The 14,101-nt window shown below is 34.2% G+C and overlaps 1 protein-coding gene across 7 annotated transcripts in view; it reads left to right on the forward strand.

The window, feature by feature from the left end:
- Nin (blastoderm-specific gene 25D) overlaps positions 1-14,101 on the forward strand; it is a 511,736-nt gene that overhangs the window by 467,764 nt on the left and 29,871 nt on the right. For all 7 annotated transcript variants that reach the window (XM_090406751.1, XM_090406750.1, XM_090406752.1 and 4 more), the window contains 2 exons: positions 5,567-5,683; positions 11,136-11,228. In XM_090406751.1, coding sequence (XP_090262877.1) covers positions 5,567-5,683; positions 11,136-11,228 — 210 coding nt within the window. The remainder of the gene's footprint in view (positions 1-5,566; positions 5,684-11,135; positions 11,229-14,101) is intronic.

Here is a 14,101-nt window from a genome sequence, read left to right on the forward strand (position 1 = left end):
TTGAAATAAATTTTAACTTTAATTAAAATTCATTCTAATTTTGTTAGCGATTCAGGTTGGTGAGAAAGCTATAATCCCTGTATCATTATATTCAATTATTAAAGTGAAGTAGCTTTATCAAAATTTGCTTTAACTTTTGAGAATTTTTTATATATTCAGGTTTTTAACAGTTATCCTGCCTAGTCAACAACCCTGGTTCATTACATTTAGCGAACCAACGTGTGGCTGTTCTGTCAAAATTTATTTAAGAAATTTCAAGTAATTTAAATTTTTATTATCGTAAAAGAACCACACACTCCCAGATCGTTATAGGGGCACTTGGATAGACATTGCATGCGGGTGACAAAGACCCTAGCACCGGCTCTGGATATATTGTCAGAGGTGGAGGAAATAGGGGATCTTGGGGTGATAGTGAGTAATGATCTGAAATTTAGGGGACACATTGCCAAAATTGTGAGGACAACACAAAGAATTTTGGGAATGATGATGAGACACCAACTTGTAGAAGTAAGGAGAGATTCTTGCTGAAAAAAGTGCCCAAATTTGGTCACCTGGTTTTCAAAAGAACAAAGAGATGTTTGAAAGGGTCCAGAGGTGACTGACTAAGGTAGTTTCTGATCTCTGTAATGTTTAATATGAGGAAAGGTTGAGAAGATGCAGTTTACAGGGTCTAGTGGATAAGAGGAAGAGGGGTGATATGATAGAGACCTACAAGTTAGTAAGGGTTGTTATAGGATCACTGTTGAAGAGATTTTACAGAAAATGGTGGGAGATCAGGGGGAAGAACCAGAGGTCATCCCTGGAAGCTGTATAAGGAGGGTGAGAAGCAGGTTTTTTATATGCAGAGTTGTGAATGATTGGAATGCCTTGTCTGAGAGTGTGGCATCTGCAGAGAATTTGAGTGTGTTTAAGATGCAGTATGATGAGCGTGTGTATGACAAAAGGACCTCCTAGATGAGTGTTTGACTCCCATAGGTCTTGGGATAATAATAATGGTGGACTGCAAAAATTCTATATGGATATAAAATAAATGGAAAAAAAAGACTTGGAAGACTAAGAAAGTGAAGACATGAGATCCGAACAGGCCACTTGGCATGAAATCCAAGATAGGAAGAGGACTCAGGTGTCTCTTATTCTTTAAATAACTGCACTTTTGTTTTCTGTGCCTTTTTGTTTATAAGGAATAAAATAAAAACACTGGCTTCAGAAAAGGCACATTGGACAGTTTATAATATGCAACCTGGATTTATCTCAATAGTTATCTAAGACCTCTCTTTTTGTGATGTAGTCGACACATTTGTAAAACTCCAATATTTAGGTGGTGTTATTAAATAATAATACATGTTACTTTGGAATATTGTTAAGCATAGTAACATATTCAGGACATAATATTCCTTAGCAAATTATCTTTTGGTTATTAGTCATCCTATGCATTAAAAAAAAAGTGCCATATAATACTATATGTATAAATTTTATTGAATTTAAACAAAAACTGAAATGACAGCAAATTTCATTAAAATTTGAAAATCAAAATGAAAGGATATGCAATAGACTAAAAGATGGAAAAATATTAGATTTCTTTTTTTAGTTAAGCAGAAGTGTTTTGTGAGAAGAAACCCTTGGGATCTTTTCTTGAGGCCAGCAACTCAGCTTCAGTTATAAAAGTCTGGAATGTAGTCCTTAGTGTCTTTCAAGCCAAAAAATAGGTTATGTTTTGAAATGTACCAGAGATGCATTCAATAGACAAAAAAAACAATGCTGATGCATTGCTTTGTCCATTGGATGTGTTTATGTATTGTAACAATACATCTTAAAAAGAAAGATATAAGGGGGACCAGAAAGTAATCAATTATTTTTAATAGATCATTTTTAGCCAATTGTTTTTTCTTAAATAATATGTAAATTATTAAATTTTATTTTTATTTAAATATTAGCATTACTTTTCTATTTAAAAAAATCTTTTTTTTTTATTTTAGATTATTTTTTTAATATGGGACTTTAAAGTTGAAGAGCACCATTTACATCATTGTATGCTGTTTTTGTTTCACTAAGGAAAGAACTAACGAGGCTACCAAAATCATTTGCTCAACTTATGGAGACATATTGAAAGTTAACAAATGTCAGCAATGGTTTAGGAGATTTGCAGAAAAAAATTTTGATCTCTCTGATCGTCCTCGATCTGGAAGCCCTCTTACTCTAGATGACGATGTTCTTAAGACTCTTGTTGAATCAGATCCAAAACAAACCATACAAGAATTAGCAGAGAAACTTAATTCATCATGGTCAACTGTCCAAGAGCACTTACATAAGAGTGGCATGGTTCTTAAACAGGATGTATGGGTACGCATGAACTGTCAGAAAACAATAAAGCACAGAGACGGGCGATTTGCAATTCATTGTTGACCAGACAACAAATTGACCCCCTTTTTGGAACGAGTCTTAACTGGTGACGAAAAATAGGTGCTGTATAAGAATAATAAACGCAAAAAACAGTGGCTTTCTCCAAATCAAACTTCAATTCCAACACCTAAAGATGGACTTCATCCACAAAAGGTTCTGTTGTGCATTTGGTGGAATATGGAATTATTCATTACGAACTCATGGAACAAGGTAAGATTATCACAGCAGCCATCTACTGTGAACAATTAGAGCGACTACATCAAGCATTGTTAATCAAACGTCCTGCACTTGTCAATCGAAAAGGGGTAATTTTGCAGCAAGATAATGCAAAACCACATTCTGCAAGAATGACTCAAGGCAGTTAGGATGGGAACTTCTACCACATCCTCCATATTTGCCAGATATTGCCCCTAGTGATGACTATCACTTATTCAGGTCCTTAGACCACAGCATAAGAAATAAAACCCTCCATTTGCAAGGTGATGTCCAAAGGAGTTTGATATCATTTTTTGCCTCCAAAGAAAAAACTTTTTTCAAAACAGGAACTCTAAACGTAGTAGATCGTTGGAATAAAGTTATAATTAACGATGGCGATTATAGATTTGAATAATGTTAATTTGTTCTTTAATAAAATTTATATTAAAAATGTAGTTCAAAAAATTGATTACTTTTCGGTTCCCCCTTATATTTGTATTACTCAAAACTTTTGCTAATTGAAATTTCTTTAAAATAAATGTGCCAAAATTATTTTCTTAAATGTATTCAGTATGAACGTCCATTGTCCATTTCGTATAGATCAGTGCTTCCCAAACTGTGGGCCGCGGCCCCCTTGGGGGCCGTGAAATAATGAAAACAAATTTAAAATGTTTTAAGACTAAGTAGATTTTTTTTTATTTTAAAAGAAACGTATTTAACTTTTATTATTTCTTTTTTGTTATTTTTTATATTTTAATAGAAAAATGCACGCATTGGTGTTGGTTCACAAACTTTGCTTCCTTCATATTTCGGCACTTAATGAATATTAGTAAATATTGCTTATTGATATGTTTCATTTCAAAGCAGTGGTTAATTGCATTTACTTTGAATGCTCTCCAGGGAAGCTCCAAATCTTCCTGTCCCTTTTATCACACGTTCATAATCAGGGACTGTTGATATTGACTTTATATACATATCAAAACTCGTTTTATATTATCACTGTCATCCGAGCTAGTTTTCTGTCACCAATAAAAGTTTCGCATATACTTCACACATGAAAAAAAGCTTAAACAAATTCATGTGGGGAGATAGTAACTCCCTTGCAGTGGTAAACAACACCCCTCTCTAACAGCCACTATACTGCAGAGGCATTAAAAACAAGTACTTTTATTATGCTAGTGAATAAGGTATGAGCAGTCTGTTTAATATATTTCTCAACAAATAGTGCAATTAGAGACAACTGGGATAAAAACACACTAATTAATGAATCACATGCCCCCTCATACAGAAACTATGCTGTATATATAGACAGAAACAAAACCATATGTTGCATGGGCAAACACAGTATCTAACTAAAAACTATTGTTATTAATTAGATATCTGTGAGTTCGATTTCCCAAGGCAGCAATAAAATTCAATCGAATGTGTTAAAATTCATAAATGTGTTAAAACTAAGTAATATATATATAATGAATGTTATGGCAGTTTCACATATGGAATTTGGTTGAAGAGAGTTAGCATTTCAACTCAATTGTCAGCTATGCTTTTATCTTTCGGTTGCGCGATCTTTTGTTAATACCACACCAATCATATGCACGTTTTAATAACCTGCCTTTGCTGTCTGTTTCGCGTTAGGCTTAATTACCGTAAAGGGAAAAAAGTCACAAAAGAGAAAAATGTTCCTGGTCCGGGGATTCCCTTATTCAGGTAATATTCACTAATTTCATGTTATCAGTCTGTGGTGTGCCAGTATCGGTAAGTGGTGATATTATTTGATCTGTTCTACATTAAAAAATTTAACCCTGAGATGGATAAGTGGCTGATAAAAATTTTAAAAAAATCCCGCGAACAATCAGAAGCAGAAACAGACTCAAAAACAGGACAGTATTTCATATTTTACCAGAACAGCCTGCATCGTCTTCAGAACCAAACGGTAAGAGGCAAAAAATGTAACATATGCATTTGATTTTTGCAATATTCGCTGTGTATGTTTTGTATTGAATATAAATACAATAAATATTATAATAATATATCTCTCTATTACAATTTTTTGTCAGGGGGGGGTGTGTGAAATATTTTAATTTTGCAAAGGGGGCCCTGACATCCAGAAGTTTGGGAAGCACTGGTATAGATGATGACCTTTAGTTGGAAAGACTTGGGTTCAAATCTCATCTGGGATGCAAAAACCTTTATCATTGCTTTGCAACTGAAGGTGAGTTATCTGAATTCATATGGAAGTGTTGGGGGTTTACCTCCTGGAAAATCGGGTTTTTCATCCCAAAGAGTAGGCAAACTAGCCAAGAAACATGCACAATTTACAGCCATAGCAGACAACACCAATAGGATTAAGCATCCTATCATAAGAAGCATCAGGTTCATAAGAATCTAATTTACTTGTCTGTAACAGGCCATTGAACCTAATATGAAAAGTATGATGATGATGGATTTAATATGATAAAAGCATCTCTTGGTGAAAAGAGGTTGGTATAGAATTTTTTTTTTTTTTAGGTTGGTGAGAGATAAAGCAAAATCTGGCCGTGCAAGTTGAGCTCAGTGTAGCTGAAACTGGGACATAAGGAGTAGATTTTTTTTTCACATAGAGAAATGCGTTAGTTCAAGTGAAATGCGGTATTAGAGAAATGAGTGAGTCTATTGATACATTAGTATCATTTTAAGAGAGGAGAGAGATTATTGGCATAATGGAATTAGAGAGGACCTCCAGTGAATCTTGATGGAACTCCATAAAATTCCATTAGTAATAATAAGATGGAAATGTGTGGGTGTGGTAATTTGGAATATAGCATACGGTAATGTGATGCATTCTCTTTTTCTCCCCCCCCCCCCAAAAAAAAAAAACTCTCTCGGTTTCGTTTGTTTTATTCTTTATAAGTTGAATGAAATTTAGATATAGTCATTGAAATCTTAATAATTGTGATTTCCTTCTTTTGATGTATTCATTGTGAAATAATAGGAAAACAGTAGACTAGAACAAGAGGTTTTAGATGCAACAGAAAAATTTATGGAGGCAGAACGACTAAATGAAATGCACCAAAGAGAATTAGCTTCTGTTACAGGACTTAAAGAACGGGTAAGTATTTATTTTTCTTTATAATTGTAATTTCTATCAGTATTTTCATTTATAAGCACAAGTTCTTTGTGCAGTATGCTCTTTTGCCAAAAAATAATCAGTTGCATGTTAATATGCTACATTAATCTTGAATTATATACAGTGCTCTCTAGAAATGTATTATTTTATTGACTCATATGCTTCGAAAAATCAGTGTATTATTTGATTGAGCATGGGAAGATAGAAGAGAGGCTAATAGTAAATCAGCAAGATGTATATATGAGAAATCAAGTAAACTTGATGTTAATAAAGCAATAGGAATAGATTACATATTACTGTGTATTTTAAAGGAATGTTCTAGGAAGTTAACATCATTCTTGACATACTTGTCAACAAGATCTTTCCTTTCCTTTTTTATCAAAGGATAAAATTGTTCCACTTCACAAAAGGGGATGACTGGATACTTTACAAATTATTGGCTAGTCTGTGTATCAAAGTTGAAGTACTAGATAGGTTGGTAAGGTCTTGGCTGGATTGATAACAGCAGGTTTTTTTTTACAGGAATCAATAAGGGGAGATCATATTTAGCAATTTTCTTACATATTACAACAGGATTACAAATGTATTCAACGAGTGTGTGTGTGGGGGAATGCAATACAGTTATATATTTATATTTTGCAAAGACCTTTGACAAGTCATCATATGACAAGTTGATATTCAAATTTTGGACAAATAGGGTTGGATCAGTAAGTTGGTTAAAAGTTGACTGTCTGATACACATCAGCAAGTCATATGTAGGAGGGCAGTATCCCAGAAGTGGAAGATTACTAGTGGTTACTTCAACAGTGGTCAAAATACAAGTCACAATAAGGATCTATTTAGGGGCTGTTGTTGCTTAACATATATGCTTATGATATTGGGAGAGGTTTAAATGGGATATGCAGTTGTTTGGTTGATGTAAAGTTGGGAAGATAGCTTTGAGAAGTGAAACTGATATTGTCGTAGCTCTCCATGAAGATTGAATACTGTCAATATGGGGCCACCAGCTGAATATTGCAAGGTATAAGTGTTTGAAATTTGGAAAAATAAGAATGGAACATTGTGTACTTTGCGAGAATGTATTTAATGAGTTTGGGTAAATAGGAGACCAGGAAAGGAGGAATACTAGGTGAGCATCATAATCATCAAATTTCTGATATGTACCATCAGGGAACATACAAGGAATATGACAATTCATCATGTCATACTGCAAGTCTGTTATAACATGGTTTGAGGGAAAATGATGTGAAAAAAAAACTTGACTGACCTACACAGAGACCCATGCTTAGCCCAATTAAACACCTTTGAAACAAAGTAGTGCTTCAGATGAGAGCAAGACTAATACATCCAACACCAGTATGTAAACTGGTTCTCATGTTGAAGGAAGTGTGGTCTCAAATACCTGACTCATCACAACTAGTGGAGAGTATGCTTAGATGGGCAGAAAGTTTGATCAGCCAAAGGAGTTCCACATTCTGTTTAGACTTGTACAGTTTAAGTTCCCTGAAATGTAGTGCTGACCCAATACATATTTCAACACAGTGTATATATCACAATATAATTTCTCTCTCTCTCTTCTTACTGCTAAGCATATTTTCCTTCATTTATTCTCTTGCCTAACATTCCAACTGAGATTGGAATGTGCATGCATACACACACAAATCTAGATGTAGCTCAATTAGTGCATTATATGGTGTTACTGTCACCTGCCGGCCTGGTTGGCCGAGTGGTTAGCGTATCCACTCTCCAGCCAATAGGCTGCCGGTTCGAATCCCGCGTAGACATGGATGTTTGTGATTGTCTTCCACCTTCATACATTCCTTCACCCAATTATAGATATACTCTCCCAATATGGACTGGGTCACCATGGGAGCAGTAGACTCAAACCTCCTGCAATGGGAGAGGCTTTCACCCTACAGTGGGTAGAAAAATAGGCTGATGATGATCATCATCATCACTGTCACCTACTTATTTCTATTTGTCAGTATCTTTCACATTATTCTCTGAATAACTTGCACAACCTCATATCAGAATGTATTCCATGAACTTTTGCATATCCACCATCATCTCCAAATCTCTCACCTCCATCTCTTGAAGCAAAATTTCACTAATACACCTCATTTCATCTCCTCTGACCAACACATATAACAATGAACAGGTTATTCCATTCATCTGCTTATAGCACCAACCTCTTCAAATCCCATCTTCTAACCATCACACCAGAGAACTATGCCATTATTCTCCCCATCTTAGCATTGTCTACAGAATCTCAAATCTTGGATTATGTCATTAATACATAAATAACAGCAGTATAACCCTGTAATATACTATCTCACCCTTCTTCAAGACACTGCTGTCCCTCAACTGATTAGCTTCTATCGGCCAGCCATCCTTGTATTCAAGCTAAACTTTTTTTTTTTTTTTTTTTTGCAAAAGCTAGAAAATTTATTATATAAGCACCTTCTTTGTCCACTACAGTTGCCACTCTATTATAAAATGTAACTAGATTTCTAAAACAGAATAGCTCTTTAATAAAGCTGTGTTGTTTTCTGAAAAGATTCCTGTTCTCATTATTCTAATTTTGTATTATTTCCCTGATCCAGTCTATGTTGAAGTAATGCCGACTTCAGCATTATTTCAACCTTAGTATCACTTCTGGGTCTGGCTCCCACTAACGAGACCTCAATAAAGGTCGAAACCAGTCTGGGTAGTGACCCCTTCCCATAATGCATAGCATTATACATACCTGTAAAGATATGTGCTTTGCATTATGGGATACCAAGGTAAATGATGTGAAGTCATGAGCTTCTATATATGAGTTGCCCCAGTCTTGATTATATTTCAGGTGCAAACTTTGTTTGCTTACACTTCGGTAAGGATGAAGCCAAGTATATAATTTCTTGGCATCTTTAATTTATATTATTACATTATGATGATCTACTGTTGGAGAGCAGAATCATTATCCACTCAGTATATCCAGGATTCACCTGTAGTTTAAAGCAGAAGGAAGGAGGAGATAAAATACTTTGATCATAGCAAAGTATCACCATCACCCATTTATCATGTTCTCAGCATACTTGCTGTTTTTGAAAATACAATTAACATTCATTTTGAATCATTTATTCAAAGAAAATCTTTCTCCCAACCAATGCCTCCTTACCTCTACCTACTACCACTCTCATAGTATATAATACAGAATGTTTGTCTAAATCTAAATACATATCTACCAACCATATGTTTAAGTATGCTGTCATCATTTCATTAATACCAGCACTGTCTTTATATATGATTAAAGTTAATGATCACTGCCAGTTGGCTTCTTCAGCTCTTGTTCTATATGCAATGTGTGTGTGTGTGTGTGTGTGTGTGTGTGTGTGTGTGAATCCTATCCACAAATTGTTGGTTGTATACTCAAAGTGTAGTAGCTAATCTGAAACCAAATGGAACTCTTCAGGCCTCCAGTAAGGAGATTATGAACTTATACTAGACACTGAAATTCTTGTACCATCTGAAGACATTAGAAACATCCATGCCTGCAGTGAATGTGGTAAGCCAACCATGTAGGGGCAGATAGGCATGAATAGACACTTTGTCTCTCCTCCCCATCTCCACTGGCTTCATAACTTTATTATATGTTGCAGCTCAAGTCTGTTTTTTTTTTTTTTTTTTAATAGGAGTGATGTCAGCATTTTATTAAACTGAAATAGGCAGTTTTAACAAAAATATAAAAGCGAATTTCACGTAAATGCAAAAAAAAAAAAAAAAAAGTAAATTAATAAACTATTTTAATTACTATTGAATGTTTTTAATTTAATTATTTAATCTTTTTGAAATGATTTAGTATTCTATTATTATGTACATCAAAAATACAGCCTAGCTGAACTTGTGAGCTCTTCTCACTTGCATTAGATCTGACTTATTTAATGCACAATATGTGATGACATTAATGACTGCAGCTCTTTCACATCAATATTCATATGCTTAGTCTCTCCTCCCCATCTCCACTGGCTTCATGACTTCATTATATGTTGCAGCTCGTATCTATTCTCTTTTTATTTTTTTTTTGTCAATACGAGTGATGGTAGCATTTTATTAAGCTGAAATTTCCTTTTAGAAAAAGGCTAATTATTTATCTCCATTATGAGCATACTAGTTGTACATGTTTTCCTAATGGTGAGAGATTGATGGAACAAATTATGCTGCTTCATTTTTATTGCAGTGATTTAATTAATATATATTTACTTAATAAACTTAATTATCCATTAGAATAGCTATGATAGATGGCTGTGTTTACTTGGATTTTTTATACATTTGCTCTAAGCATTGTTAATTTATGAAAATGATGACTTTTTCGAAATTTCTTAAGGGAAAATTATATCTTAGATCATAAAACACATCATAATAGCTTTTTTAATATCTTTAGTTACACCTCTTAGTAAATTGCAAATAAATAATGGAATAATTAGCATTCCATTCCTTTCAGCAGTGTGTGTGTATATGCAGCATTGCTTATTGAAATATTTTCATGTGTGAATTATTCAGTCATATCAGCTTGTAGGTCTGAGTCTTTTTCTGCTCATCTTAAGTGCACTCAACATTCATGCAGATTCTTATTCAGATAATGTTAACTAGTCATAGTGATTTTATACAAACATTAAAACATATATTACTCAACCATCTGAAGGATTATCCAATAGAGAACAGGTGCAGCAGGATAATGAGTGAGATCATAGCACTCTTAAAGTAAGTAACTATAAAATAAAGTGATTATAATCTTTATTCATGATAAAGTCCTCAATTCGTGATAAACCAACATATTGTTAATATACATATTTAAGTTTTAGGAAATGTCAAGAATAATATTAGAGAAGCACTTCTACACTGGTCAAATGTAAATTGGAATCTCTCTCTCTTTCTCTATTGCTGAGATTTGGGAGAGTCAGGCATTAGTTCTCCCCCCCCCAAACACACCCATTTTAATTATTATTATATTTATATTTTATTTTATTTTATTTTAATTAAAAATTTTTAATTTAATTTAATGATGCTGTGTCATTTCATTATGTAATTAAGTTTTATTTTACTTCAAATCATTTAATTTTAAATTTGGGCCTTAATTGTAATCTTCTTTTATTCTAACCACTTAAGTGGTTAGAATGAAAGAAGCAAGTGGCTCAGCTCTGTAAACAGAATTAACATTCTTGATTGTAGCTTCATCTTGTGGTTATGCTGATGTACTGATGACCAGTTAGTTTCTAGTTGAAATGTTTGCAGTAATAAAATAATTATAATCTTGTGAATACATGTGTCTAATAAATGATATCAGTGATGCATTAACTTAAAGCATATACTGAATGTTAGAATGTGGGTACAGAATTTATCTAATTGAATAAAATTGGATCTACCTTTTTAATTTTTTTATAAATTTTTTAAGTTAGCTGAATTGGAATCAAGACAGGACCAACTTCAGGAACAGCATGTGCAGTCATTAGTATTAGAGCTGGAGAAATATAAGAAACTTAATAAGGTTTGTATTTCAAAAAACTTTTCACCTTAAGCTTCTTATGCATTTTTAACTTATATTTATCTTTGGTTTCTGGATGTGTGTGCTAACTTTAATGAGTAGATATTTTAATCATTATAAAGTTTGGATTAGTTTTTATTATAGCACTTTCACCCATCAATATTGATGTGTACAGGTGCAGTATACTACTCAAGAGTTAGGTAAGCCAGAAACCCACATTTGGAGTTATAATATATATTATATATATAAAATATATAAAAATAAATCCTCTGCCTTTTATTCCCCAAAGGAAGTATGCAAAGCTCCTTTAGCTTTAACTAATTTTTGAAAACAGATGGGCAGCCAGTTTCCATCCTTTGGCCTTCTCTGATAGTGAGCTCAAGTTATCAATGAACCAAAAGCTGTGTGTGTTGTGTGTTAGAGAGAGTATGTGTACAACAGCAACTGTTAACATCTCATGGCCCCAGACCCTGGCACTCATTTTCTGCAATAGTGAGTTGTATAGTCTTTTGCCGGCCTGGTCGGCCCAGTGGATAGCATATCCATTCTCCAGCTAATAGGCTGTGGGTTCGAATCCCACCCTGGGCATGGATGTTTGCGATTGTCTGCGGAAATACCAGTGGTTGTCGGCGGTAGATGGCATTGGTGTAGTTGCAGTCAGTTGGTGATTGAATGGTACAGACAGAGTTATATAGAGCAGGTGCCCTCCCTCCATGAGTCCCTGGACTCCCTGGAGGTGTCTAATAATAATAATAATAGTCGATTTTCTTTTTAAGATTCATTATTAAAAACCAGTTATTGGGAGAAAATTCCTACTTGACTCTGCCAAACATCAATTCACTGAGGAACCAGCTGAAGATTCCAACATTCCAAGATTGGTTAGCTGAAAGTTATAAATGTTAGATGTTGAGTAGAAGAGCAGTACTCTTTTGAATGGAAAAAAAAACACAAAGTTTTTTAAAAGCTGAGGAGACTATTGATGTAATATGTTTGTGCCAAAACAAAAGCTGAATATGACAGTCATTCTTCCCCCCACAAAGAAGGGGAAACGGGTCTTGAAAGGATATCAAAATATTATCAGAAGTAAGTGGCAGTGAAGTAATATCTTTCTTGTGGGTAATAAGAGAAGACTGAATTTTAATGGCATTGAATTTCATTAAGTTGTCTTCGTTCCACTTGAGAATGATGAGGGGGATCGGTATTTTAGTCATTAGTTATGGAAGATCTTGAGGCTTTAGCCATTTGGGTACTACAGGGATTCTCAAATAAAGAAGAGTGAAGAGTACTCATTAGTACTTTATAATAATCTTCATCATAACCTTGTGGTACTCCAGCATTGATAAAGAAATCTGATGAGAGGAAATTGTCCACCATAATATGCAAAGAACAATGAGAGATGAAGCTGGCAATCAAATCATGAAGGTAGAAAGGAGACCATAAAATAATAGTTTGTTCAGAAGGCCTCGATACCAGACATTCAATATGGCTGGAATTAAAGCCACATGGGTTTCTCCAAATTTTTCAATTGCTTGTGTCCAAAGGTACGTAGTTAAGTTTGTGAGGAAACTTCTATAGAACAAGAATGGTGTAATGACAGAAGAGTTGTTTGGATAAAGAATAATAGCTTCCATATTAATTGGAATGAAGTGATCACAAACTGCATGCTTTGATGAAACCAATCTACACAAAATTGGCGAGCCTAGGGATTTGGAAATTATTGAGTACTGGAACTGAAAGATTAGAGAGCCTATTGCAAAGGTGGCCATAATACCTCAACATCACTTCTTGTCAGTGTATTCTTCAACATTTAAATAATATGATGAGATATTATGATGGATTCCTTGGTGATGAGGAATTGAAAGAGAAGACCAGAGACAAACATTCAGGATTATGGCAGGTCTGTGGAATGCTTGCTCCCTCTGAGGATGGTGTGAAGGTCTGTGGGTTTCAGAGGTTAGTTACGAAAGGTAGAGAAGAGCGATTTTTTTTGTTTATGTAACTACTACCGATAAAAGGTAGAATCTATATTAGTACCATGGGTGGATTAACGGTTTTCATTTTCTATTTATGTATATATATTTTTTGTATTTATTTTTTAGAATCCAGATGAAACAGAAACTTTTTTCAAGCCACTTCAGGTCTTTAATAAGCAGTGTGGGTCTCCACATCAGCTGGTGAAATCTCACCTAAAGACATTCAAAGATTCATTTCCATGGTAGGATTCAAACGAAAAACCTATTGGGTTGGAGAGCAGATACTGTAACGAATTTGCCAACAACATGAATAATGATAACAACATATAAGTTAACAAAGAGATTTTATAGGATTGGCACAAACAACTTTTTTTGTTCTTCAGAACATTGCACAAAATGAGAGAACCAAGAACCCCGTGATTAGCATGAATATTAGGACTAGATTTTTGTTTTTTGCTTGGAGAATAATAATAATAGGTTTCTAGAGGCAGAAGAATTCTTCAGCAGTGAATGAGTTCAAGGAGAAATATGATAGGTATTGTGGAAACAATGATCAGTAGAGGGCTCCCACAATGAATCTTTGACTGCATGGACATGCCAAAGAAAATAATAATGACAGTAATAAAAAATGATAAGCAGCACTCGAGAATGTTTAACTTATCGCATTCAAAAGCATCCAATATTTGGTACATTTCAGATAATAATAGTAATGATATTTGTACTCTACTGTAACTGCAAGATGGATGTAGTTGAGATAGCTGAAGTGAACTATAGTCATGTTAGACGCCAATTGAAATTTGGTTAGGAATTGTAGATTGGGTGTTGATTTCTGTAAGTGGTTGTGTGCTGTTTGTAACAATGTCTCAAATGGTAGTGAAATAGTTGTTTAAGTGCTTTTTATTG

This window comes from Typopeltis vanoorti, chromosome 17 (assembly GCF_054136105.1).
Source record: "Typopeltis vanoorti isolate ZY-2024b chromosome 17, IOZ_Tvanoo_1.0, whole genome shotgun sequence".
Lineage (NCBI taxonomy): Eukaryota > Metazoa > Arthropoda > Arachnida > Uropygi > Thelyphonidae > Typopeltis > Typopeltis vanoorti.